This window comes from Lethenteron reissneri, chromosome 43 (genome assembly GCF_015708825.2).
Source record: "Lethenteron reissneri isolate LAM-NWPU_2019-01 chromosome 43, ASM1570882v1, whole genome shotgun sequence".
Classification (NCBI taxonomy): domain Eukaryota; kingdom Metazoa; phylum Chordata; class Hyperoartia; order Petromyzontiformes; family Petromyzontidae; genus Lethenteron; species Lethenteron reissneri.
Window position 1 is genome coordinate 1,155,668 of NC_083821.1, and position 27,217 is coordinate 1,182,884.

General features: G+C 47.9%; 1 protein-coding gene across 4 annotated transcripts; it reads right to left on the bottom strand.

Moving 5' to 3' along the window:
* Positions 1–35: 35 nt before the first annotated feature.
* On the bottom strand, positions 36–25,964 carry LOC133353356 (nuclear pore complex protein Nup153-like). 4 transcript variants are annotated; one of them, XM_061569542.1, is made up of 20 exons: positions 25,759–25,964; positions 23,906–24,110; positions 23,237–23,473; positions 22,586–22,695; positions 21,702–21,827; positions 20,275–20,382; positions 19,674–19,712; positions 19,482–19,550; positions 18,321–18,467; positions 17,906–18,058; positions 17,166–17,318; positions 16,097–16,142; positions 15,373–15,473; positions 14,291–14,636; positions 13,467–14,144; positions 11,471–13,144; positions 10,791–11,156; positions 9,625–9,706; positions 8,208–8,303; positions 36–7,220 (listed from the first exon to the last, which is right to left on the bottom strand). In XM_061569542.1, the coding sequence occupies exons 1-19, from the start codon at positions 25,807–25,809 to the stop codon at positions 8,213–8,215; spliced, it is 4,782 nt and encodes a 1,593-aa protein (XP_061425526.1). In that variant the 5' UTR covers positions 25,810–25,964; the 3' UTR covers positions 36–7,220; positions 8,208–8,212. The 4 variants fall into 4 exon arrangements, with proteins under 4 accessions (XP_061425526.1, XP_061425527.1, XP_061425525.1 ...); XM_061569543.1 differs by having other exon boundaries at positions 13,482–14,144; positions 23,228–23,473; XM_061569541.1 differs by having other exon boundaries at positions 23,228–23,473.
* Between the last annotated feature and the right edge of the window lie 1,253 nt (positions 25,965–27,217).

Here is a 27,217-nt window from a genome sequence, read left to right on the forward strand (position 1 = left end):
AGGAAGATTCGCGACAGTTTTGTTTCTCTCTCTCGCTCTCTCCGGTATGACCACGACATCGCGAGAGCGCGCCGAGGGGCGGATGCACGAAGGCTCGACTGTAGTCTCGCAAGGCCACACACGCGCGCAGTACGCACAAGCCGTCTTGTTTCCTGCCTCGGGGCACGCTAATCGCATCGCCAGCGAGCAAACGTTTTCTTTATCCAAATCCACCAGCGGCCGTCCGTTTAGTAGAGTACAAAAATAAATACCACCTTTCTTAAACGTTGAAAATGTTTGCTCCGACTGTAGAAATGCACACGAGTGCCCTAATTCGTTCCCCTCTCTCTCCCGAGAATTTAACACCGGCGGTGTTTGGCAACGTTGAATAAGAAGGACTGCATAGACAAATTACGAAAAAAATATTTTAAAATATATAAAAACAAATTATAATAAAATAAAACTCACACCATTAAACATTCTCTTAACCATTACAAGGGCAATATATATCTATATAATACAGGCAATCAAAACACCTTGAGAATGACAATAACATTGGTCTCATTGATCTTACGTTGAGGAATTTTGACTCCAATATTATGTAACAATCGTGTAATAAGTGCAATAATGTAAGGACTGAATTAAAAAATCAAGTGGTTTAGAGTAAGTCCGCACAATGTTAGTAGCACATTCCCAAAACATTTTGAGAGCCCCTCCCATACACAAGTACATGTGTAAACGTACAATGTGTGTGTGTATATATTATAACGCAAAGATCCCCCATATAGCCAAACAGGATGTCGGGGCAAGTGCTGTTAGCAAGCGCCTGTTAAGACCGGGACACGCGAGGCGGTGGTGTTGCCAGCGCTACGCCTTTCCGGCTCTGTCTCCCCCAGTGCTAACGATTAAAGATTGCAATAGCTACTCATTTAAGGCTTACCCGACAGAGGGGAGAGGCCCATGACGGGTTAAGATAAGGTTCAGATAATCACCGCACAGGGCGCCAACAACCACTATGCCACGACTCCACCCATGCACAAAGAACCCGGTGAAGCCCACACAGGCAGTTGGGGCAAGAGCTTTTCACAAAGACCGAATACCCCAGTATACACACACACAGTGCACATGAAGATACAATTCTAGTAATGCACAAATAACCACATTTTATAACCGAAACATTACCCACGGATCAGGAGTAATGCCTCAGTGCTCACGCCCACCTGAGCCCCGTCAGATGAAACACTACAGCAAGCAACGCTTTGAGGTAGAGTTAGCAATTTTGCAGTGGTAACGTGGACCTTGGAAGACAGAGTCATTCCACTCATATTTACAACGAGCCTAAGGTTTTACCTTGACACCACCACCATCACAAATGTTAAGGAATGATGATGATGATTATTATGACTGTAATTCATAAACTATCAAATTCCCTCCTGTGTATTGCTGCCCCTATCAAACATGAACATAATACTTTTTAGATAACAATAATACAAAAAAAACACAAGCAAAGGCATTCATAAAGTATCATCCTCTTTTACTTTATCGAAATGCATATCCCTTTGGATTTCCTGGGACAATTAGACAATTTAGTCGATTAGCCAAAATTTCAATGTTACGCATCTTTTTGTGGTTGAACGCTTGCACCCCTTTAAAAATGTCGGCCACCCCCCACAGCCGCCTCCTTAAGGCGGGAAACCCCCTAAAAGCCACGCCCGGCGTGATGTAGCTGATGTCACCAAACCCTGCTCATCACCTCCCGACCAGCGGCACGTGGGGGGAGAGGGGGTTAGCAGGGGTGACACTTTTTTTCCTCCAACTCTTTCGTATTATCCGATTGGTCGAATAAATTGAACCAATAATAGGAAGAGTAATCCAATTACTATAGTCATCTAATACAGTAATCCGATTATGGCCCGGCTCTAGCCTAATTGTGGTTATGGTTGGGAATGGTGGCAAGGTAGACAATACCTGCAAAGGAATTGTCTTGCACACCCAACACACACTCAACATTAGTCCAGAGCTCCAGGCCTCGTAGTAAACCAGGGACCTTACTTTATGAATACCTTACACACACTGGTTAATAAGCTACACCACGAGTTGTGAACGGTTCACGCCTTATGCAACACTTAACAAAAAAATGGACCAGCGCAGAACAAAGACCTGCAGACTTAAAATTTCGCAGGTAATTGCATAATCAGTATTCTTTCCACAAGCATGCAGCGAACGCTGAAGTTGGTGGTATCAGTGTGTATCATTTATTATCGCGATCAAATTATTGCAATGTGACGCTCAATATTTACATTCTGCCTTGCATTAGGCCTGGCAATCCATCAACAGTGCACTTTCTGCACCTCGGGAACATCAACAAGGAACAACTTCCAACCGAGCCTCACTCCCCCGCCCTTCAGAGCTATCAGTTGTATTATCGAGTCAATTCGAAAATATTCAAGTCAATCGCCAATATTCACCAGCACAGCAATACGCTCGACGTGGTTATGTAACTTGACACGCGGTTAACGTACGACGATAAAGGCTACTTACACTTTGCACCCTCCTAAAGCGGTGACTGACCCACGCGGCACGCTGGCATGCAGCGGAGGGGGAAGGACTCGACCCAAAAGCTATCCATCGCAAACCACAAAGCACGTCGTGCAAGAACCCTGTTACCAACGGGCACGGCTGCGCGACAGAGCAGCCCTGCAACTGCCAACCCTTTACCAAAATTCACTCTGTGCGTGAATGCATCTAATTGGTACGCATTTGGGTTTAGCGTGACATAATTTTTCGCGCTGCAAGAACTCCCGATGTGATGGTTACCCCGATATCAGTTTCCTGTAAGTTTGTAATTGTATTTCACATTTGCTGTTGACTTGTTTTTGTGCTCTGCTGTGACTAAGCTTGTCAACTGCAGTTCACTCAACATGAGCTGGCCACATGTCTTCTGATCCTTGCAAATTTTACAATCTGAAACGCTTATGCACACTCCTGCCGATATTTGCACAGGAAACTATGAATTCCATTGAATAGAAAAATGACAACAGCATGTAATCGATAATGCCATAAATTACTAGAAAAAACATTTTTTAAAGCACTAATTTAATAGACAATGGCTCTTTGCTTACAACTTTAAGTAACGAGTTTGTCATTTCATATCGTCAAGCAATTAAAATATCTCATAAATTAAATTAACACGGATAAGCGAGATCAAAATTCTATTTTGCAAAATGGACGGTAGGAGTACCGTGGCTCTTCCACCTTATCATATCCTGTCGGGTCACCATCCCCTGAGGTGCCATCACAACAAGTCTGTGTCTGCCTTGACTAAGACACCCATGATGCAGCAGTGTCAGAGTCATCATGGCTAATTTATTGACAGTGTTCAACACACACACTGAAACAAGAAAAAAAGATTTAGAAAACCAAGCTGGAATGGGAAACAACTATGAATGACCTACACGCATTCCCTCATTCTTCCTTGGACAACATACACCCTCATGTGCAGCCCTTATCAATCCACTGCTGGATGAGAGCCGTGCCGCTCACGGAGGTCATTTGATCGCGCTAATTGAAGGTGGGGAGCATAGAAGTACAGCACAACGTATTTTCTTGACTTCCCTCTACATTGTTGTACTACTGTCCACCATGTGGTCCCACAGCCACCTATGTCAACCTTACTGTGCATGGCAGTCGCCCCCCCCCCCAAAGCACTATCCAGCCTCACATCTACTCGGCTTACGAGAACTGATGAGATTGGTCAGATGATGACGTTGTTGAAATCCATATGGCTCCCTATTCCAGCAGCCCACTTACACGGTAGACAGAGCCTGGCAACGTTGCCTATGGACACATTGGACCGACAGAGCAGACTCAACACCCTATCCAATGCACTTCGACCCTTAACGCAATCTCCTCAATAAAAAAAATATTGTGAATTGCTAATGTATGTCGCAATGCGTTTCGCCAAGAGGCACGTGAAGCAATAAGGTCCACAAGACCACGCTGATATCGCAAATCCTCACTCCGATTGGATACTGGGATGCCTCGCGTGCAATGATGGTTCAGTGGTAGCTCGCAATCACGAGATTGTGAGATGAAATCCTGCTTGGGGATTAACTCAGTCCATCATCTGGAAAAGAATGATTACCAGAGCATCAGCAGTTGAGTTCTAGTCAGTTGCACAATGAGTCAGATGCAGCCCGAGTAATTACTTGAAATTTGGATTCATCTTCTTGGTTCTTTCGGTAAAGTCACGTAGAAGGGAAATAATAAAATAATAAAAATAAAACATAATAAAATAATTCTCACGACGTTTCGGCCACAACGCAAGCAGCCGTCCTCAGGTGAAAACCTACGTGACTTTACCGAAAGAACCAAGAGGATGAATCCCTGCAGTCACGAAAGCTTTAAATCGAAATTGAAGTTTGGAGTCGATAAAATGAGTACCGTTTTGTGGGGAAGTCAACACGGGCTGTCCTATGGATAGACTCGCACCCGGCCATAGAAGTGTGGAATTTCCACCAACGGCTCATGGCTGTAAACAGGAGATGAGCACTGTCACAATGCCCAAGTAAGCAAGAAAGCACTTTTAACTTGAACGATTCACTGAATCATGAATGAAAATCGATTATGCATGCAACAAATTGTGCATGTGAGAATACATCGTCAATGATTAATGCAAACGTAGGCAGTTTGTGTTTCTTTAGGCTAACGGGTTGAGAAGAGTGAGACAGGACATGCGAGATACGGCAGCACAAATAACAGAAGACGTGAGAGGCAGAAGAGGAGAGGGGATGAATGACTACATGCGTGGTGACCAAATACCAACGACACCAACATCATGGCACCGCCTGCAATCATGCATCCACGTTTACCATTCACTTTTCCCGTCTTCCTTGCAGTGAATTGCCGAACCAGCGTCACTAAACACGCTCACGTCTGACGTGTAATATGCTAATACTTTACCAATTTAATTGCAAGTGACACGTTTGTCAGCTTGCTCATTAACTATGCATTGCCAAAGACCAAACTGTGGTTTGAACCGCTGAAGAAAACAACAGCGTTAGACACATTATTCCATTACTCTCCAAAGAGCCTCTCTAGAAGGCATCTCTAGAGCTGCTGTTCGCGGAAGCCCTTCTGCCAGCAGTCACGAGAACAATATGCAGCGATGCACCGTCACGCACATTCACCTTATAGTAAATACAACAGCATAACCTGTCGTTAGGAGTACTCAAACGCAAACCAAGCCAAAAACTAAAGCTAAACGAAGCAAGCTGTAACACCTGCGGTGACCTGGCAGCCTGGATGCCTTTCAGCCGGTGGTGTTCCAATAGGCAGTAAGTAGTGTAGCGTACACGTAACAAGCCAATGGCACATGTGATTCCTATTGCCAAATACCCCCCCCCGGTCGTCCTGCTTGTGAAGTAAACCAAACCCTGGTCGCCACTGGGTGGTGGCAGAAGTTCACTTTGGCCAAATCCAGAGACGGAGCAAAAACAGTCGACCGACCCACTCGCAAATACCAAAACGCGATTCTCTTAGCTGCACACTGCGCACAGTAAATAGTTTTATAAACATTACATTTTTTTGGGATCCCATCGGAAGCTATCAAATACGGTATTGTGTCAAAATAGGCGACGACAATGTGCAATCGACTTCAATGCGAACTTAAGGTGCCAATGCGTACTGCGGCTACACGTCAGAAAGGCCGGAGGAGCTAAGTTCTTACTTACAAATGTCCTGCCCTTCGCTCCACCGTAGGCTCAACCTAAATGCGTGTTACAATCTTCACACATGTACATTTTAAATGTAAACTACACACAGCGTCTTTGTTGAAAACAACAGCCCATCAAATCCAATGTGAATATCGTACCTTAAAAACACACCAATAAATACTGATTTACCCAAGCCCAGGGCTTTTTTGTTTGCAGTGATCCTAAAGATGTGTATTATTCTTTTTGGCAATGATTCTAAGGACATGCTTTACCTGTGCTGCGACCATGAGCGCAACACTCACTGTGCAGACCGCAGGCCAAAAAGTTATGGCTTGACATTGAATGCATTCTCACGGATCACACACTGCCAGAGAGTTCACGTCATCTCATATTCATCACAATTCCATTCCAGATCTATTTGTTCGCCTTGTGTCCTGGCTCGACAAACGAAACGTTTCAACAACTCCCGAGAATCCTCTGCCCAATGTTTAACTTGGCCAGCACAGCAGCAGCTGTCCCCTGCATCGCAGAAAGCGGCAGCATTTCCTCAGCCAATACTCTCAACGTCCGACTTGTTTTCGGCCAAAAACACCAAGTGCAAATCTGGCCATTTCAGTTAATTTTCTGTTAATTCAGCGATATAATTCAATGGACAAATTATTCTTATTATTACTAGAACAGCCACTTTAGCGAGTTACATCGCAATATATTAACATTTTAAGTTGTAATATGAAATTGTACAATATCCACGAAATTATGACGAACTTAGTACCCCTCACCTCTGCCAGCTCTAGGCAACTATTTGTGAAATTCTTTCTTACACGTTAAAAAGGTCATTAACGATTTTAAGTTAGCCAACATAGATTTGTGGCAAACAAACCACTATCAAATTAAAACAAGAGAACAGGCCAATCGACAAAGCTATGTGATAACAGATGAGTTGAGTTACACTTCGCTCAATGTACAATGTGGAAATTCATGAGCTGGCATATGGAAAAAGTTGAAAAATATCAGACTGACCATGCATACACACTGCATGTTACTTACATTGGCCTTATAATACATCGTGCTAACATAGCCGATATCAGCTCAAGTAAAGCTAATATATTTTAAGAATTTCAATTAATAGTATTCCAAAACCATCTCAGCCTAATGCTCGCTCGTTTGTTACCTTTCAACACATTAGTCTTTGCACGCTCCTATTAAAGGACTCAAACCTCAAAGCAGAAAGCCAGAGATTCATGACGAGGCCCCTTTCTTTCCGAAGCGTGTTCGAAACGCGCACCGATACACCTTGTGTGCCTGTCGGCTACAGAGTACAGTCTCTTTGTCGTCGCCTGCAGAAGGTATCCGTTCCATTCCTGACATGCAACTTCACTCCAGGTACAACCTTGCATCCGAGCAGTTGCTCGCAGGAGCGCTGTTCAGCCTCTCGAATGGGATTGAGGAGCGATCGACCGATGGAACTTCAGTCCGGAGCAAGCGTGCGTGACACCAACACCTGCATGTCTCATCCCAGGTGCAGACCTACACACCAAGAAAAACAACAATGATTTCTCAATGACTGTTCGAATAATATTGCAGTCACCAAATGACGATAAATTTATAAAAAAATAATTCACAGCACCTTATCAACCCACTGCTGGATGAAGGCCTCTATTGATTGCTCTATAAAATAGCCTGTTCAGAATTGTTATAATTATTATAAGAACTTACCTGTATAACCCCCGAGAAGGAACATCTCATTTGCAAAGGTGATCGCAGAGTGTATTGTGACACATACATGGCTAACACGTAAAGGGCAAATATTTTTTTTTTTAAATCCACAACAGCAAATAGATTTAGAATATAGACAAAAAAAGAAACAGGCAGGGCTGTCCAGAGGTTCTCGAGGTCCGGGTCTCGAGGCCCAGGGGCAGAATCCCACATGAGGCTTCCTTGTTCATAAGCGGTACAAACAGGCCCATTGTGGGGCACTCCTCTAATGGAATCCTGAGTAAAATTTCCCCTTTGCTCCCCTCCAAACTCCCACTCTGGGGCGGGCCTGAAAACAGGGACAATACAGCCAAGGCAACAGCGTGCGTGAAAATCACGCCGCAATCACGCACGCGAATAGGTGGTCAACAACACGGAGGTGGTGACATGGCCCAGGTGATGTGGCGACGTTGCTCAGCCACAGCGCATTTGCCACTTGTTCCAGAGGTTTACTGCAGGTGTATTAACCATACGAATACGCGGCGGATGTTAAAGATCCCCTGATGGAATTCGAAAAGAGAAGACCACTGTGTGTCATTAACATGGTCCAAATTTGCCCAATTTTAATAAATGACCCCGCAAGCGACTCAATTGGGATCGCACAAAGCAACTTCGCATCCTACTGGCAAGACAACATGTGTCTGTGAAAAAAACACACGGCGCCTTTGTGGTAGCCGCGCACTACAAGATCGGAGCGAATAGCAAATGCGCTCGATTATCATCCGTATTAAAATACGGTGGAGCCAGCGAGATGTGCACCGTGCTCAGTGGAAGTGCGCCGGCTCGTTCTGGTCACGCCTGCGCCGCGCCGTGCGAATCCGCCGGTGGGGGTTTCCCCGGTTGCTGCCCGCCGAACTGTGGAGTAAATACGCACACGTACAAGTTAAGTAATTCCCCATCCCCCCCCTACAAGGCGGCACACACAACGTCACGTGGATTCGCCGTGAGCAAGCTCCCATGAAATTGAACGTGGTACGTGAAGAGGTGGTGTGGCCAAAACCATGCCTGGCCGCCCTTGGTCTCCCTGAAACTGATGTTTACACATCGCAACAAGTCATAAATAGAGGCTGAGTCGACCTAGGGGAGACCCAGGACCGGTTCAGATATTCGTCACTGATTTTGGCTGTGCGTGGGAATTGAACTCGAATCGCCAGGTTCGTAGCGCAGTGCGCTAACCACCCCACCCGACACAAACACACACATGGCGGAAGGCATATGGGACACTTAATGTATTCTTCAAATGCTGTCCGGAACTTAAGAAGCTTTCAGTATGTGAAGCGAAATCTCAGACATCATGGCAAACAACAATCAGGTCAGAGAGCTGGACAGGACAACCACAAAAACCTACGCAATCCTCAAAATTAAATGTGCCAAATATACTCTGGCAGAACCCTGCTGAAAAAGTATTGAGACTCAGTCAGTGTTTATTTCCTCGATAAATGAATTACGTTATTTTCATCAACTTGGGTGACACAGGAGTGAAACTTGTGGCTTACAGTATGAAGCATCTAAGTGCAATTCCCCACTCGGACAAATTACTGTGTGGCGTTTGTATGTTCTCTCCCTGTTCTGCATGGGTTTCCCTCCAGGTTCTCCAAATTCCTCGCATAGCTAAAAAAACACAAACTGATATTCGCCAAAACATCCCAATGTTTAAAAATGACCTACAAATTACTCAATAGGAGTCGCACACAGCAGCAACAATCACACCTCCGATTATCACGGGTGGCTACGTACGGTACAAAAGAAGTTCAACATACATCATACATCAATGGGCCTCCCTACTTTGAAAACTTCACAGGAGACTCTTGAAAAAACAGGTCTTGAGACTCAGTGAGACTTACCGGGATAAACGAGTGTGCTAATAATAATGATAGTAATACCTGGAACTATTTGGACACATATGTAGGGTGGACAACAACAGTAAAATTTCAAGTGTATTTGTTCGGAAAATTCGTTGAAACCGAAAAGAGAGGAAGACTTAGCAACGACATAAAATACCGGTGCCAGAAAGATGTGCTCACTCCTTGAGTATTGGCACAAAACAGACGTAAATGGAAAGAAAAGACAAAATGTGCAGTGGATAGCCACGGACTATCGTCCCATGGATTGTGAGTAAGACGATAATAGTCATAACTTGTGTGTAGAGGGGACAGAGAGCGGAGTGCTGGCGTACCCGATAGTGAACGTGGGACGACTCGAGGCAGGGAAGGCCTGCGGCGTGGGCTGGTTCGCTCCAAACGCAAACGGAGACGAGCCTGAGGACGCACTCGCAAAGGAAACGTTTGGGTTGGAGCCCAGGTTAAACTGGAACCCACCTACTACTGTGCACTGATCCACCGGTGAGTGTGCATTATTGGTTGCGGAAGACGATCGTCGGAAGATATTCTTAAAATGTGGGTCTACACCAGCAGAAACATGTGTGGAAACGTGGCATTGTATTTAGAGTAAACCCTTGTTAATTCGCCTTGCCGGATTATCCAATATTCTGAATTATGTACAATGGCACTCCCCCCCAGTGCCTCCTGCGCCAAAACGTGTTTTCCAAATTTGTTTTCCAAACTCTTCACACACTATACGCACAGACACATCTGCATCAGTTATATCCAAAACTTTGGAATTGTCTCGCAGACTAAGAAATTCATATTTCAGTCCCAATCTACTTATTGATGTAGGTGTAGACGACATTTCTGAGAGGGTTGGCTTGCACAGACTGCATAAATAAGGTAAAGTCCAAAGCGACGGATCTGCACTAACGCTCACCACGCACGCCGCCACTAGACGGAGTCGTTGTTCTGGTTGAGGCGTGCGGCGTCGTTCCACGGGTGTGCCGAAATTAGACCATTCGGTACGGCAATCCGCCTCATTGCGAATTACTAATACACCGTATATACACCAAGAGCGCAGCCGTGCCGAATTATCCTCAATTACGAATTTATCAAATAACGAAATAACAAGGCTTTGCTGTACTTTACATTCAGAGTTGATACGTCGTCACTTTAAGAAATTCATTGTCATACAAAAAGCTATAACTAAGGAAAATCACGCAGATTCGTGGACTCTTAACGCTTTCCAACATGCGTTTGTATTTAATTAGCGATAATGTTACGATTCAACCCACGTAAAAGGGATGACGTCACGAGGAACAAAGCCAACCCTTTGGTCAACATGGCTGGTTTTCTCCGGTCCTGAATAGCATTGGAGCATCTTTACAAGCGTCATCCCCCCTCCATTACAGGTAGACAGACAGTACTAGCACATTATCATTTAAACCTTAGTTGTAAAGCATTAAAAAGTAAACTATATGATAACATGCAGAGAAAGGTTATTTTTCATATATACCGTTGTTGGTGGGAGGAGTAGCATTGAAGGCAGGGGGTGGATTGGTCGCCTGTCCAAACTGCGACGCGAATGCTGCATTTTGATTGGCTGTCTGGTTGAACGCAGACACAGCAGCACCAAAAGCTGACGCCTGATTCGTCGCTTGCCCAAACATGGCAGCTTGGTTGGCCTGCTGTCCAAAAGCCAGCCCTTGATTGGTGGCCTGCCCAAAGGCTGGCGTCTGATTGGCCGCTTGCCCGAATACTGGCGAGGGGTTGGGTGAGGATCCAAACACAGGCGCCGGATTGCCTGTTTGTCCGAAACCTGGCTGACTGCTGGGCTGAGCACCGAAGGCTGCAGGATTGGTGTTGGACGGAAACCTAAAGCCTGAAATAAAAGTAATCACAATTCAGTGCATATGTTACTTACGCCATTCGCATAGCACCAAGTTTCAGTGAAGGGTATAGTCTGTTTCTACGTGGTTTTACCCATTAAGTCGCCACAATTTCCTGCTAAATTCGAACATAAAGAGATATTTAACGTTCTCTGGACAGCGGACAGCGCATATATATGTTTTGTTAATACACCTCCATCTGTCATCTGCTCATTAACCACTGGGATCCATTCGCTCGTGGGGCATCTCCAACTTCGACACAGTGGCTGCACCTCTTCTCAACAGTGACAGGCAACGGAATACAAACCTGCATTGTTGTTGCCATTGTTGCTTTCGGCATTTGTGAAGTTGAACAGCGGCACGGCAGTTTGGGCAGGTGCGGGAGCCGGAGCCGCAGCTCCGAATGAAAATCCAGCTGCCACTTCTGGCTTGCTGCCACCCTGCAGCCCAAAGGACAGCGCCGACACGGTCGGTGGAGTGGCGACAGCTGACGGCGCGGTCGTGCCAAACGCGAACCCAGCCGGTTGCGTTCCTCCGCTGTTGGCAGCACCAGAAGCTCCGAACTTGAAGACCGAGGCAGGCGCTTCTGGTTTGGCAAACGTCGGAGCTGGGGCGGCGCCAGAAGGTGCGCCACCAAAAGCAAAGTTTCCACCGTTCGCACCGGCGCTGGTCCCGGCGGTCGTGGCGGTCGCCCCGAACTGGAACGGCTGCATCGTGACGCCGGCGGCGCCCTGCGGAGGCGCGTTTGTGGAGAGCGCCGCGGTGGCTGCGGACGTCACGCTGCCGAACGAGAAGATGGGCGCCTGCGCGATGGTCGTGCTGGTTCTCACGGCGCTGCTGCCGCTCCCGAACGTGAATATCGACGGGTTGGTCGTCGCCAGGCTGCCCGATGTACGGATGGCTCCGAAGTTGAAGAGTGGCGCCGCGGTCGTGGCGACGGCGTTCGCGGCGCCGCCTTTAAACGTAAACGGCGACGCGGCGACGCTTGGCGCGGCGACAGGTGGGGCCGTTTGCCCAAACGTTAAGGTGGGAGCGGCTGCGTTGCCTCCAATTCCTGAGAGGGCGCTCCCAGCCGAGGTGGAGGCCGGGGGAGGGGCGCCGGCGGTACTTTTGCCGAACGTGAAGTTGGGCACGGTGGTCCCTGCGGCGCTGCTGCTGGACGACGTCACGCCGAACACGAAAGGGTTGCCCGTGCCGCTTGCCGCAGCCGCGACGGGAATGCTCGATTCGGGTTCCGCGGAAGCCGAAGCCCCGTTCGCCAATCCGCCAAACGCCACCGTCGGCGCGACAACCGCTGTGCTGCTGGTTGTCGGCAAAGTGGGATTCCCGAAGGCAAAGGAGAGTTTGTTGATGGTGTTCGCAGCGGAGCTAGCGGCGCTGAACGTGGGGTTTAAGCCGGAGCCGCCAAGTGTGCCCAGCGGGTTCCCGATGACAAACGACGGCGCGGCCGCCGCGCCACCGCTTGAGTTTGCGGTGGCCGTGTTGGCGAAGGTGAAAAGGGAGCCAGCCGTGGTGCTGGGGGCGGTGTTGGTGCCGCTCACCGCCGACGCCGCCGCGTCCGTCTTGCCGTTGGCCCGAGTGAAGGATTCGAATGTGAAGGTGAAGGCGGAGGAAGTCGGAGCGGCTGCCGAAATCCCGCTGCTTGCGCCAGGGGCGGCGGGCGCTGGCACGGAACAGGCGGCGGACGCGGCGTGCAGCCCCGGCATCGGCGAGGAATAGGACGAAGCGAGGGCAGCCGTGCTGGTGTTCGATCCGCTGGTGGCGGCAGCGGCTGCGATTCCTGCGGAGCTAGGATCAATAAGCGAGGAGGGGTTTGTCATGAGAGCGACGCCGGGCAAGTTGACGCTGGACGCGACCGAGTTCTGTGCCAGCTGGTGCCCGTCGGTAGTATTGGGCTTCGTGTCACTGCTGCTGCTGGCTACACCGGTGCTGCCAGGCTGGGCGGCAGTGTTGGATGCTGGAGGATTGCCAAGGGGCCCATCTGAAATTCAAGTTGGGAAAAAAAGCAAAAAAAAGCAATGAAGTTAAATGAGCTTAATGTACATTGCTGATTAGTTACAAAGAAAATCACGCTAGTATTGCAACGGTAAAATATGTAATAACTAAAGCAACGGCATATATTAGTTTAAGCTGCTCGTATCGTAAATAGATCTCTCCGGATGCAAATATATAGATATAACCGACTGCCTCTGAAAGGTCGTTTCTGTAAAGTGCCTTGAGATGCAGTCGCATTTCAACCCTACACAAATCCGAGTTGCACAGCGCACTGTACCAGAGAACAGACACGGCAATCGCCAACCCACCCGTACAATCTTTACCAATGGCGGCCTCTCCGAACCGGAACGCCGTGCTCAAGCCCAGGCCCTGCTGCTGCAGCCCAGAGAAGTCGATCTTGAAGCCGCTCGCCGAGGATCCAAACGAGAACTGTGGCGTTTGCTTCTCCGCCGCAGACGCGGCATCTAGCGACCGCTTCCCGACCACGTCCCCCTGCAGGTCCAGCACTTGGCCCGATCCCGGCTTGGGTGCGGCCGCCACCCCTGCGAGACCTGACACAGCCGCGGGCTGGGGTTGTTGGCTGCCACCGCCGCCGCCGCCGATTCCGAACTGGAATGACATTCCGGCAGCCGCTGACGTGATCGGTTTGCTTCCGAAACAATACCCTGCCGTCGGTGCGGTGTTTGGTGGTTCGGACGTATGACCGATGGTTACAGATGTGGGCAAGGCGCCATCTGGAGCGGCCTTGCTGGCACCGGGCACAACGATCTCGGAAGCCTTCGTCTGAGAAGCTGCCGAGCTCCCAGCCGTGCCGGCATCGATGTCACCGCCGCCTGCGGGGAGCCCCGGCTGCGGCGCCAGCGTTTGGGACGCGACTGAGCTCGGTGGAATTGTGGGAAGACCCGCCGGGTTGTTCACTTCCACCTGAGTCGTGTCGCTTGCCACCTCCACGCTGGTTGTATCCCCTTCTGTGTTGCTGTCCAGCCCTGAAAGGGATAAGATTTATGGATTAATATTCGTAGGACACGTGGGTTAACTGGTGTACCAAGTATCCCAATACAGGACCCCCGTGAGAAGAGATATTGAGACTTCTCTTATTTAAATGGTTCAACTAAATTCAAAACCTTCTCACCTGTACTGCCAGGCGTTGACGGGCCATCAGGCCGATCGTCCGAGCCCTGCCCCGCGGCGCCGGCGCCCGCCTTCTTTTCAGACGCGTCTCTGCCGGACGGGCGCGGCACCAGCATGGAGCGAAGCGCCAGCACGCTGGGCAGCGGCACATCGCAGGCGGCGCAGCGCAGACGCCGCCCGGAGTTCCACACAAGGCACGTGTCGCACTCCCAGGCGCTGGCGGCCCTGCTCTCGCTTGACAACGAGGACTTGCCCTTCGACTCGTCGGCGGGAGGGCAGACAGGGTCTCCTCCTTCCGCTCCACTGGTTGCGGCGTCTTCCGAGAGTCTTGAGGATGTTGGAGATCTCTTCAGGAGACAGAACGTTATTCTAACACGTGTCGATCACCACATCTCACAGTCGGCAAATTCAAGAGGTCATCAAAGCCGTTACTGCTTACGCTGCTGCACCCTGCCCACCCTGCCATGACATAATTATTTTTGCGAAGATCCTCAGCTGCTACAACGTTGACATCGAACCACCACCTCCATGTTATGCTTTTACAGTATTCCACCATCTGGCTTTAATGGAAGCCAGGGGCCTCAAATGTATGTGTCGGTAACCTGCCTTCCTCCATCCTGCACACGTGGCACCTCCATAGCAGCCTCCTCTCCCCGATTACATCAACCCTTTCTTTCGACAAAGTGACATTACGGGTTACATAATTTCATTAACAGTAATACAGCTCTAACGATCGATTTCGCAAAAAAATTTTAGCTTAAAAAAATGTTAAACAACGCTACGAACGAGTGCAGTAGCAATTAAGCGTTGCAGGGGGTGCAACTGTTCCAGGGCCCACAGGCCGGAGCCCAGGCACGAGGCTAGAAAGTCGAAAGGGGGGCTACCACATTTAATTCGTTGCACCAGGGCCCATGCCAACCACACTCCTTCTCCGATCGAGGTCCCCAACCCCCCCAGCGGCATCGCCGCGGATCTCTTCTCGGGGCACTTACGAGCACAAACCTACCTCCGCGCATTCGACAAATGTTAACCTCCGCGGGGAACCCGCTCCTCTGGCGGACACGTTGGGGGGTTCACACTCACACTGGCCGGCACGAGGGTCGAGGCCGAAGCGTTGGTCACCAGGCCCTTGGTGGGCGTTGAGGATGACGAGGAGGTGGTGGAAGACGAGCCGGACATGTAACCTGGCCAGGAAGGATTATCAACATCATTGTCATCATCTATTACAATGTACCACCGTTGACAGCACTGGTCTCAACATGTAAACCCCGAAATAAATATTTGTCATTAAGAGTACAACATGTCGCATCAAAGTCGCCATGCACTGGGGTATAGGCGGATAAGTGAACATCTTTATAAGTCGACAGTTAACACCATGCACAAATACCGCAATGCTTTTGGGTGGTTACTTGGCCAGAGCAAATATGCCATGGTCAGTGATGTTAAATTTTATTTTTATTTCAATTTATTTTAATTTATTTATGCATTTTAGTAATAAGTAGTGTATCAATTATTTGATACAACCCCATTAATGTATAATATGCCATATAAAATATCATATACTCTGGAACTGATTATTTCCTTTCCCTTCATTTCTTATGGGAAAATTTCGTTTGCTATACGTAATTTTCGGTTTAAGTCCTACCTTCTGGAACGAATTAACGACGTATACCGAGGTACCACTGTATCATATTTAAAACATCAAGATTACTCGTACAAAATATTTTCACGAAACGCATCTTTGTTTAATTATTATTTGCAAGATCTATGTCTGATTGGTCGCTCGCTCCTGTGTGAAATGACTCACCTTTGTCAATATTTTTAAATGCTTGGGAGTTGGAAGGTGGTTCCATCTGTTCAAGGGGGACACAGAATGGATAAGAAGAAGAAGAAAAAAACCTCGCACACAACTCGAGAGAATCCTCCCTCACGCCGGGGGTGGGGAACCATCTGCCGACCGAGATGGGGCCAAATCGCACTTTCAAACTCCACTGGTGGGCCAGACGTTAACGCACGCCTGACTGTTACCCGGCAATATCGATAAAAAATAATCAGGGCTCATACCTGAACAGCGCAAGTGCGACGCCGGCAGCCTGCTTTGCTACGAGTGATGTTGGGTCGCAGTTCCCAAGTAGCCATGCGGCTAAGATGTATGTTGAAGATATTTCGCACTGTACTTAGAAATACCGTGCTAATCGGAGGGGCGGTATTCATTTGTGGGCAGTTTTGAAGTGGTCGGCTTTTTGCGGCCGCGTGCCGAGTGGAATGAAGTCACAGGCCATGTGTTCCCCACTACCCCGCGTTTCAGCCTTGAAACTAAAGCTACTTTAGAACTGGAGGGGTTTTCCCCCCCTGTTTTTGTTAACTGTGAAGGTTTTTAAAAGAGCACATTGTGACTAACGAAAAAATAAACAATGCAGAAAAGACACATATAATAAAATCACAAAATAATTATTAGCGTCGTTGTGGAGAATTTAAGCAACAAAATAAATAAGCGGGCAATATGCCGCCTGCACACAATTTGAAAATCCCAAAAAAAAAATCTCTTCTGCTTTAGACATCCCAGCAGCCACAAGGCCTATCTGGGAGTGCATGGGAGATGCAGCAATGATTCAATACAAGCAAACGCTTATATAATCAAACCACATCATTGGTACATTTTGCATTCAACACCATTCTTACGGCGCGTGGCTATCACGAAATTGCTTTTTTCACAGGCGATGTTAATCTGCAGTCGTACACATTGCATGAATGCAGACAAGCTGTGTAAATACACTCGCCGTGATGTCTACGCCTCCTCGCTCGTTGATAAAAAGTAATTTGCCAACCAAGCATCCCGAGCGAGCCTCCGCAACACAGACGCGTCCAACACCAACCTCGATGTCGTCAAGGTCATTCACGTCGTCTGCCAGAAATGCCGTGAAGTGACCACTGCTCCTCCGCTCCGGCGTCCTCTTCAAACGCTCACTCTGCTCTTCCTTCTCAGCCCTTGCTTCCGCAACCACCAAAGGAGGACTTTTTGCTGTCGTCTAAGATGAGAGAAGTTTAAACATTCGTTGGAAAGGTTGGTGAGAGCGTGTCATTGTAAGACACCGGTTGACCACAGTGAGAAGTATTAAAACCATACAATGCAACTATTGGCCAAACATACCAATGCTGCAAAACGACCTGCAAATAACTCATTTGGGATTACAAATAACAACATCGCCTCCTTCTGCGAACACCTGGCAGGACCCTCCTGAGTAAGTCATGAGGCTCAGTGAAGTTTCCTGGGTAAACAAGAGTAATAATAACAACAAAATACTACATTAATTGACTGCTCACGAGCAACTCGACATGACCACCAACCGTGAGCCTCAGAAATGCAATGGGAAAACTGTGCGAGGTCCTCACCAGGGCAAAGACAAACCGATTGTGCCATCGCTGCGCATCATGCAGCTAAACATCGAAGGGACATGCGTGTACGTATGTTGCACTTCTTTCGCATCGCCTGCTGACTGGGAACACCTCGCCAGGCTGCTACAGACTGAGAGAACATCGATGCTGTTGCGTGACAAGAATCTCCTGAAGGGCGATGTTTACCCCCCTCCACCACCGTTGGGGTGAAGCGTCACACCTGCTGCTGGGAGGGCTCGTGCGCCGCCACCCTTTGCTCGCCGCGTGCCGCAGGTATCTCCGCTCGCTCGAGTGGCGGGCGGCAGTACCGGCCCAACGTGCCGGGGGAGGACGCGGACCTCGTTCCCGGCTGAAGCCACACGACAGGGACGTGCTGCCAAGAGAAGAGTCCAACAGCTCTCTCCGTGTAATTGGAAACATATGTTTCGGAGTCAAATCTAGTAGCAGCATAGGGATGCTCTACTGGTCAACAGCCAATATTATGATTCATAATAGATTGTTGGGTTAGAAGCCACGGTAATGATCTGGCTAAACTTCTATTGTAAGACCGTGCACCGCCTGACATAGCCAAACCAATGAAGTTGTCATGCATACAAGTGTTTAACCAGGGGGAGACGCTTTGATCCAACACCCACCGTGGAGGACGCGCTGGCGCGAGGGCTGCGCTTAGGGGTTCGCTGTGCACCGCGTTCCCTCCGAGTTTCACCGGGAGTTTCGCTCGGTGGCAGGCCTTTGAGGCACGTCCCTCCGTGCTCCGTGGGCGAGCACGAGACGCCGGCAATCTGTTTGGCAAGGAACGCGATGAAATCACTTGATTGGAATAGCGAAAAGAGCGGATGTAGCCCCCCTGCTGACGGACTAATGCCCACTTGCAGGCGGGAGCTGCGTCACCTTGCGCTGCACACAATCAGCCGCCATGAAAGGGTCCTCCGAGGTCTACAAAGAGAAAACTGCAGGTGGGCAATGGAATGACTGAGATGAGATGCAAGATTCTCCGAGATGCTGGGGCATTTAAGCATCCACTAAATGCAAACCCTTTCCCTATACTTAACATTGCCATCAGCCATAATTAAGCCAAAATAAATTACCAAAAAAAGTTTCATTGAGAATGTAAAAAAAAACATTTATTAAAATGTAACAGCCACATGTAGATTACAAGAAGAACGTTAGATAATTTAGAAATCAGATACAAGATTATTCACAAGTGTAATATGAGATGTATACAAGTGTAAGATACGATAGGAGATACCTCCATATTTATTGAAATTTTTTAAAATTTTCAGTTAGGAAGAGCCACCATCGGCCAGACAGAACCAAATGAGAAAAACTAATTGTAAAATTTCCTTGTGAACTAGTACAGAGAGGTCAGGACACACAATACACTACATCGAGTTTTAGTTGCAGTCACTGCTTGTATAAGCACATTCTTCACACATGCAACCGGGTACAAAAGCACATTACCAGCACATTTAAATCAGAATTTCCCACTGAGAAACACAAAGGGAATTCACCACAGGCTCAGAGAACCCACTGTCAAGGGCAAGGGTCAAGGCGCTGGATTGATTTGAGCGCCAATTTTGGACACTCGCTGTCCATCTAAAACACACCTCCTGCTGTGCCGCACAACGAAGGAAATACATCGTGTCAAAGATGTTCCCGGTACTAAATGTTACCCCCAAAAAACTTGGCGAATATTCCCCTTTCTACAAGAGGGAATTGCTGTCAAAGCCTATCAACTGCAGTGAGCACTCATTAGAATTCATGTATGCACCAAACCGTCTGAACTCGTTACATACCCGCAGGCGTTTCAAGGGAGACGAGAAAGCAGGGGCTGTTTCTGATTGATGCTTTCTGTCATTCTTCATCTGCCAAAAAAATAAAACACGATGTCTCATAGCGGAAAATCATAGCTAAACAAACCGCGGATGGTTATGACGAACGCGAAGGGCACAATGGAGACAAAAACTTTAAAAGTATCTATATCTCACCTCGATGCACGATGCCGTCAGTGGAATCTTCTTAGCGTCCTACGTGTAGCACAAAAAAAAACACGCTTACAAGTTCATGCAGCAGCATGCCATTCTGAGATTGTCACTTCACACAGGGCCCAAAAGGTGTTGGTGAACGAGACCTTACGTAGGCGAGCACGCACGACACCAAGAGCATACTGCTCGTGAGAATGCACTGGTCTACGCAGCACAGCTTTGTGCAAAGCATTTAAAGTATGTGGTTTGGCAGTCACAAATCAGTGTTTACTCTACACACTGACCAACACCCAATATATGAGTTTACAATACAACAGTATTGTTTTATATGGCCGTGTGTCCTCGAAATACTGGCATACATTATGGCCCTGGTGCCCCCAAGCATATCTGCTGTCTTAACAAAACTACGGTATTATAGCCATTAAGATCCGATTTAGTCCATTTACAACTTTTGACATTGTTCACATTGCTTTTTAAATAACAAAAACCCCTAACATTGCTTCGAGGACATGCCAAACGTAGTGCATATCCTACTGTAGACATCCCTCACAGGGGAAACACTGCGCTAGTCTGGAAAGCAGTAGGACAGGAGCGGAGTGCTCACGGCGAGAGGGGAGGACATGGTCTCCAGGGAGCGGAGGATCTTCCGCACGGCCTGCTGGGCCACGTCACAGGGTGCGGCCTCGGTCCGGCCGGGACGCTCGGAGGAAGTCTGGAATAGAAGACAACATGAGTCCGTGTCAAGCCCCGAGTCACAATTCTCATCGCACCCTCCCTAACCGGATACCCTGTCTCCACCTTACTCAGCAACAATGAATTACGTGAATGTTAAGAAGTATTGCCTGTAGTTTGAGGGCTCAAGGTAATTTGCTTTACTAAGTGAGAACTCAAGAGACCAGGATGAACCTCATTTGCATGAATGACCTGGGTCACAAAAACGACAAAAGCAACAACAAACCCAATACAGTGCAGCAACAAAGCAAATATAAATTAGTACAAAATAACTGCGTGACATTAGAAATCGAAAATGCTGCACAAATACAAATCAATGCCAAATCAATTTCGATTTAAAGCTTTCGTGACTGCAGGGATTCATATTCTTGATTCTTTCGGTAAAGTCACGTAGAAGGGAAATAATAAAATAATACAAATAAAACAATTAAATTATCTCAAGAAAAAAACGCCACTTTTTTTTAATTTTCTTGCTGTGGTTTTCACACCTGATAATGATTGCTTGTGTTGCAATTGAAACGTCGTGAGAATTTTATTGTTTTATTTTTATTATTTTATTATTTCCCTTCTACGTGACTTTACCGAAAGAACCAAGAATAACAATGCCAAATAATAAACGACCCAAGGCGCAAGTCCACTCATGCAGATTATCCCTCGACTGATTATAGTACAACTACACAATCAGTGAGAGGAACGGTGTACAAGCAAGTGAACAGTCGAGGGTAAATGTAAATGGCTAACACACCTGGAATGTGCCTGATCTCATCAGATCTTTGCAGCCAAGTAGCCTAGGTAGTGCTTGGTTGAGCGACTAACAAGTGTGTGACTGGTATTGTGGGCTGCTCAGGGCCTATGCTTTGGGCAACGGAGGGCAGTGCGGCAAAATCTATTGTTGTACTGTACCTCTGTGCTCCTACATCTATGCTCCCCACAGTCACCAACCCGCATGGGCCAGCATGGTGAACTATGGTGACATGAACACCATGACAAGCATGGTGTGCGGAGGCCCTCATCCAAGAGCGGATTAACAAAGGGCTGTGTGTATACAACACACGATTGCCTCTAAACAGGCAGATTACAAATAACATTCATCGCTCCCCGCCTTCGCAAATCCACTGTCCAATGTGGTGAAGTAGTCGGCCAACCCTCATGACCGACACAGCGTGAAGGATGCAATCATCCAGCAGTGGATTGAGAGAGTTGTACAACATCGTTATTATTATTATGACTTTATAAACATGTAGCTTCAAAAGCAAATAAGAGTTAAGTCACATTATTGGTGGGGAGATGTCAGCTCACTTTGAAAAGCTCTGGTGGAGCGCAGGCCGATGAAAATGCAGGTGCCGGGTTGTCGTAGGCGACACGAGTCCGCTTGTACGACACGTTCTGCTTATCCAAGCATTCGTTTGCCAGTCTCTTCGAACTCTAGAAGCGACCACCGCAGCAGTTCACCTCTCAAGTAACCAAAGCAAACTTGTGGAAGGTAGCAAAATGCACTCGCGTACATGGGTAATGCTGGGGCAGGAGGTGAGAACGTTCATTGCCACTTGTGAAACAAAATGAGAAGGGTAAGCCTGAGGAGGCTTGTCTCATTAAACATTACATTTTGCAAAATAAGTATCGGATGGGATTCGCCTCCCATGTGAGAACTCATATAAAAACACAGAATTCAATCTTAACATTATCTGGCTGCTCGCTCGTCCGTTGAAGCGACAGGACAATCCAGAATGCAAAATATAATTATTACTCCTTGTGCAAAAACATCAGTCAATGATTATTTAACCAGGCCTCGGTACAATATTTTGTAATTCAAAGTAAACATCATTAGGGCTCCACTGAATTTGTAATTGTCGAAAACAATAAAAGTCTTCTTGATGTTTCTTCTCTCATTAACACTTGCATAGTCTAAGCAGATCGCTACCAGCGGTATTGGCTTCATTTCAGCATCAAACAAGAACCATACGAAAACGTATTGTACATTCAGCATCAGGCCTCATTAGTGAACAAACCCCTTGATGCAAGACAGTGAATACAATGGCAATTTTCGTGTCAGTTGCGGTTATCAACTTCAAGCAGTGCAGCCTAGAGGCGAGCGAGCACCGCACACTGATATGGCTTCAACTTGACACACAAGAACATTTAAAAGCACAGCTTCAATTTCTCTGAAGTCCAGCGTAACTTACCAAGTGAACCGCAGCAGAGCCTTTCCTTCTGCTCGTGTCGCTGGCACTCGTCATGCTGTGCACAGGCCTCTGGGCCTCCTCACACTTGAGGGTCCATGACATGACTGTGTCTGTGATGGGACAAAAAGGAAAACTCTGAGGGGTGGCAACACTTCCTGACCGCGCAGTACTCATGTCTTGGCTGTGCTGCCAGGAACAAGTCCCCTGGGCTGCTCCAACTTCCACAGATTTTCTCGTTCTAACTAAAGTCAAAGCTGAAAGTAAAAACATTATCTGTCTCTCCATTGAGCCCCATTTGAACTACCCAGAAGCCGCATGGGGCAGTAACGCTTTCCAATATACGTTTGTCCTCGGACGTATGTAATTAGTGACGTTGTGTTTCAAGCTGCACAATGAGATGACGACACACAGTGAGTGATGACATCATCAGGAGGGAAGATTAATGCGCTCCTCAGTTGTCAAGGCACCAAAGCCCAGGCGACGGATTTGTGTGAAAGTTTTAGGAAACCCTTTGCTAACTGTGGCCAATTTTCTCTCAGATAAGTCGCTAACAACAACAAAACTTAACACTAAAATTTCATTCGTATGTGCTTGTGCAACAAAATTAAGTTCGCTCTTCCCCCCAGCATTCTATTGGCGTACCAGTGATACCTCTGTCGGAGTGGCGCGACGAGAAGCCGCTCGTAGAAGACATGTCGTCATCCTCCTCGTACTGCGTCGCAACGTCTTTGCACGGCCTGGCAGGGGGAGGCTTCTGTAGGCGTGCCTTAGCTGGGGACGTGGGGCCCCTAAAAGCGAACCCCTCTCTGAAGGGCCCATGTTCAGGACGGTCGTTGCCAAGAGGCGTCCTGTGTTCAGCAGTCGAGCTGGCGCCATGGGCATTTGTTTCTGTAACACGAACGAGCAGTGTAAATTTACCAAGCGTGTTTTATTTCAGTCATAGTCTTAGTCTGGTTCACGGCAAACTGTGGAATTTTGTTTTAAGTCTGTCTGTGGATTTATTGTAGTCATTCTCTTAATCCGGTCGAATAAAGCTGGCAAAACATTGAGCCCACTCTTAGTTATTACATGTTGGTGTGAGGGCCGCACAATTACCAACGCACCCAATTATTAAGGTCATCCAGTTGGCAAATTCGGATTTGTGAAAGTTACACAATGCACAAACACTACCGTAGACGCAGGCAGTTATTCGATCGTGGAAGATATGCGATGCTCAGGTGGCATTATAATAATTTAAAACAAATTACATTGAACACATTTAAATAGTCAAGTCCACTTCTGTCCGAGCCGGGGGGGGGGGGGGCGCTGTGCAGTACGTACGAGTGGGGCTGCTGCTGCTGCTACTCCTGCTGGGGGAGGGTGGGTCGCCGCAAGAGGCCGGCTTCTCCTCCGCCTCCTCGCAGGAGGAGCCACTGTCATCGCTCCAAGTGACCCTCGACTCGCTGTCATTGCCCTGCCGGAAAATCCCCTGGATCCACGAGCCCACTCTGCTCCTGATCCCATTCGTCACCTGGACCACCAAACTCTGCGGTCACACGACAATACCAAAGTTGAGTGCATCCTCTTCTCTCGTATGATGGGGCCGTTGATCAGCAATGCTTCATGCATTCCTGTAAAGTTTGCTAAGCCAGGGGATGGCTTTCAGGAGTGGCCTGATGAATAATGTATCTTAAAACTGGCATGCCAGGTGAAGTTAGCTTGGAACCATTCAAATGTTAAGAGATCTCTCGCTCTCAAGGCTGACTCTACTCATTGAATCAACTGAACAGTCTGTACCCTCATTAACGTGGGAACAATGTGCACAGAAGCCTCTAAAACCAGAGAGTGTGACAGTAACGCCTAATGAATGTGACAATGTTCACTCTGAAAGCTGTCTTGCGACTTGGCATATTTTACAATGTAAATCCACTATAGGTCATGGCAAAACATTTTACAGCGCTTTATCAATGAACTGCTGGATGAAGGCCTCGACACGCTGCGCAGGTCACGAGGGCTGTTTGACCGCACTTGACAACGCTGGCGAGGGGATACCCACGGCGGCTTCACACATCACTCGCACTCATGTCAGTCGTGGCCAGCAATCAAACACGGGTCACTGGATTTGTAGCCAGTAGCACTAACCCCAGCAGCACCTGCTCCACCCCAATAAAAACAAAAATGCTCTTGAAAAAATAAATTTGCAACACTGGGGAAATAAACGATAATAAATATTGGAACTGAATTGATTTATCGAGAGATGGTTGGTGGCTCAGCTGTGTGGACATTTGACGGTGTTCCCCACTCGTGGATTCTATGGGCACTCCGGTCGCCTCCCACACGAAGCCATTCATCAGTGAAAATGGCCAAAATATCCAATGCAGAACTTTCTAAAAAAGAAAAAGATTTTGATTTAAAAATTTCGTGACTGCAGCAATTCATATTCTTGGTTCTTTCGGTAAAGTCACGTAGAAGGGAAATAATAAAATAATAAAAATATAAAACAAGAAAAATTCTCACTTTCTACGTGACTTTACCGAAAGAACCAAGAATATAAAGAAAAATATTTTATGTTATAACAAAACCTCCCAATCAGTGAATCCTTAAATCTCATCTGCCATCATCTACCCACTGCTGGATTGAAGGCATCCCCTTGTCATGAGGGAGACTTCATCCGACCATTATCATCATCAGCAGCAGTACAAATCCCTGGATTGGTTTCGATGTCCCCGAGTGTCATCGGCAGTCAGGTTGCTGTTGCCTGTGATATTGTCGGGAAATAGCCATCAACATCTCGTGTTTCCTATTGTACAGCCACCCGTCCCTCCACCGCTGGAAGGCCTTGGGTCCGACAACATTCCATTAGGCTAGCGGGCGGGTATTTGAAAATGTTATTTTATTTACGTTGATAAACACGCAACACAATTCTTACAATAAGTTGTGCAATATGAAATTTAAAACCATAATTCACACGAGCATAGGCGGTTGCAACCACTCTTCGGGGACCTATACAGACTCCGGTAAACTTAGAGCGCGGTACGACCTGTCATCCAGCAGTCGATAGAGCGTGGTTAACGATGATACGTTGTGAAAAGTATAATTATAAACCCTTAGAATGACAAATGTCGGTCCTTGCTTATGCGGACTATGAAATACAGAGCGAGGCCTGCGCAAGGCCCTGGTAGCGCGGCCCGCACCTTCTTGGCGGCGCCGCTCCTCCCGGCCGCGCTGGGCCGCTTCCTCTTCATCGCCCCCCGCGGCGCAGAGGCCGAGAGGGGTGGACAACGGAGGGGGTGGACAACGGAGAGGGCGGCCGCGCAGAGAGAGCGAGGGGTGAGCGAAGAGGGTGGACGACAACAGGCCGCAGGAACAGGCGGCGGCGGCGGCTGACAGCGCGGTTGAAAATAACTCTCTGGCAAACCACGCCTCCTCTACCAGACCACGCCCCCTCCGTTAGACCACGCCCCCTTCATTAGACCACGCCCCCGCCAAGTTCCGCCCCCACTACCAGACCACGCCCCCCGCTATTAGACCACGCCCCCCGCTACCAGACCACGCCCCCTTCGGTAGACCACGCCCCCTTCGTTAGACCACGCCCCCCGCTACCAGACCACGCCCCCTCGTCAGACCACGCCCTCTCTTCGGCTTTAAGGGACGTGGTTGAAAATAAGCTATGGGGCCGTCCATAAATGACGTCACGAACCTAGGGGGGGGGTCAGACATTTGTGACGATATGTGACGGGGGGGGGGGTTGAGAAATGTGACGTCACATCAAACTGCGCAACTTTAAATAACTATAGACAACACGTTCTTCTTAATTAAATATACGTTTTAATAAATGTTTTCTCCTACAACATCAGAGTGCAACGCCACATTAAATACGCACTACAATGACAATAGTTTAAAGCGATTTGAAGCATGTTTTTTTGGGAGGAGGGGGGCAAAGCTTGGTGACGTCATATTTTAGGGGAGTCTGACTTTTTGTGACGCCGTGTGACGAAGAGGGGGAGTCAAAAATCGTCCAAAATCGCGTGACGTCATTTATGGACGGCCCCTATGGGCAGAATCAGAATCTTTACAGTATTATATAACGGAGGAATCCGATGAGCTATGAAGCTCTTTTTTCACAGCTCTCCAATAAGAACGGGTAAGAACATGACAACAACAACCAATACAAGAACACGATAGCAGTGTAAAGTACAGGAAAGGCAAACAAATTACCCCCAAACATAGAAATAAAACTAAACCATCCCCATCCCACCAGGCATCCTTCTTCATCCAGCGAGTCCTCGCCGAGTCTCAAGGCTCATTGTCAGGAGGGTGTTGCTACATTGGGATGTTTGGCTCACTCCATGAATGGATATTTATAATTTGTGTGGAAGCCCGAGTAGCAGGAGAAACCCCCACCACCGATACGATGGGATCACACTCACAATGGCAGTAGTCATTCGTGAAGTTTCCACAGTCTGCACAGCTAGCTTGACTCTCCTCATTGTGTACCCTTCTCGATACAATAGACTACAATGTGGATTTAGATAGCGGTGAAATGTGACCGGATCCTTTGAGACTTTGCAGAAATAGTGGGCGTGTTTTATAGGAGGCAGTCGGTGATCGGCCGAGGAGATGATCTTGATCCTGGACTTGTATAGGGGCAGG

What these genes read in the sequence shown, in the direction of transcription:
- LOC133353356 (XM_061569541.1), bottom strand. Translation starts at nt 25,809, where the DNA reads ATGAAGAGGAAGCGGCCCAGCGCGGCCGGGAGGAGCGGCGCCGCCAAG. An exon ending in GTCAACGCCTGGCAGTACAG is followed by an intron (nt 14,145 to 14,290) that starts GTGAGAAGGTTT and finishes TATCCCTTTCAG; the next exon opens with GGCTGGACAGCAACACAGAA. An exon ending in CGTCCCACGTTCACTATCGG is followed by an intron (nt 8,304 to 9,624) that starts GTACGCCAGCAC and finishes TTTACTCCACAG; the next exon opens with TTCGGCGGGCAGCAACCGGG.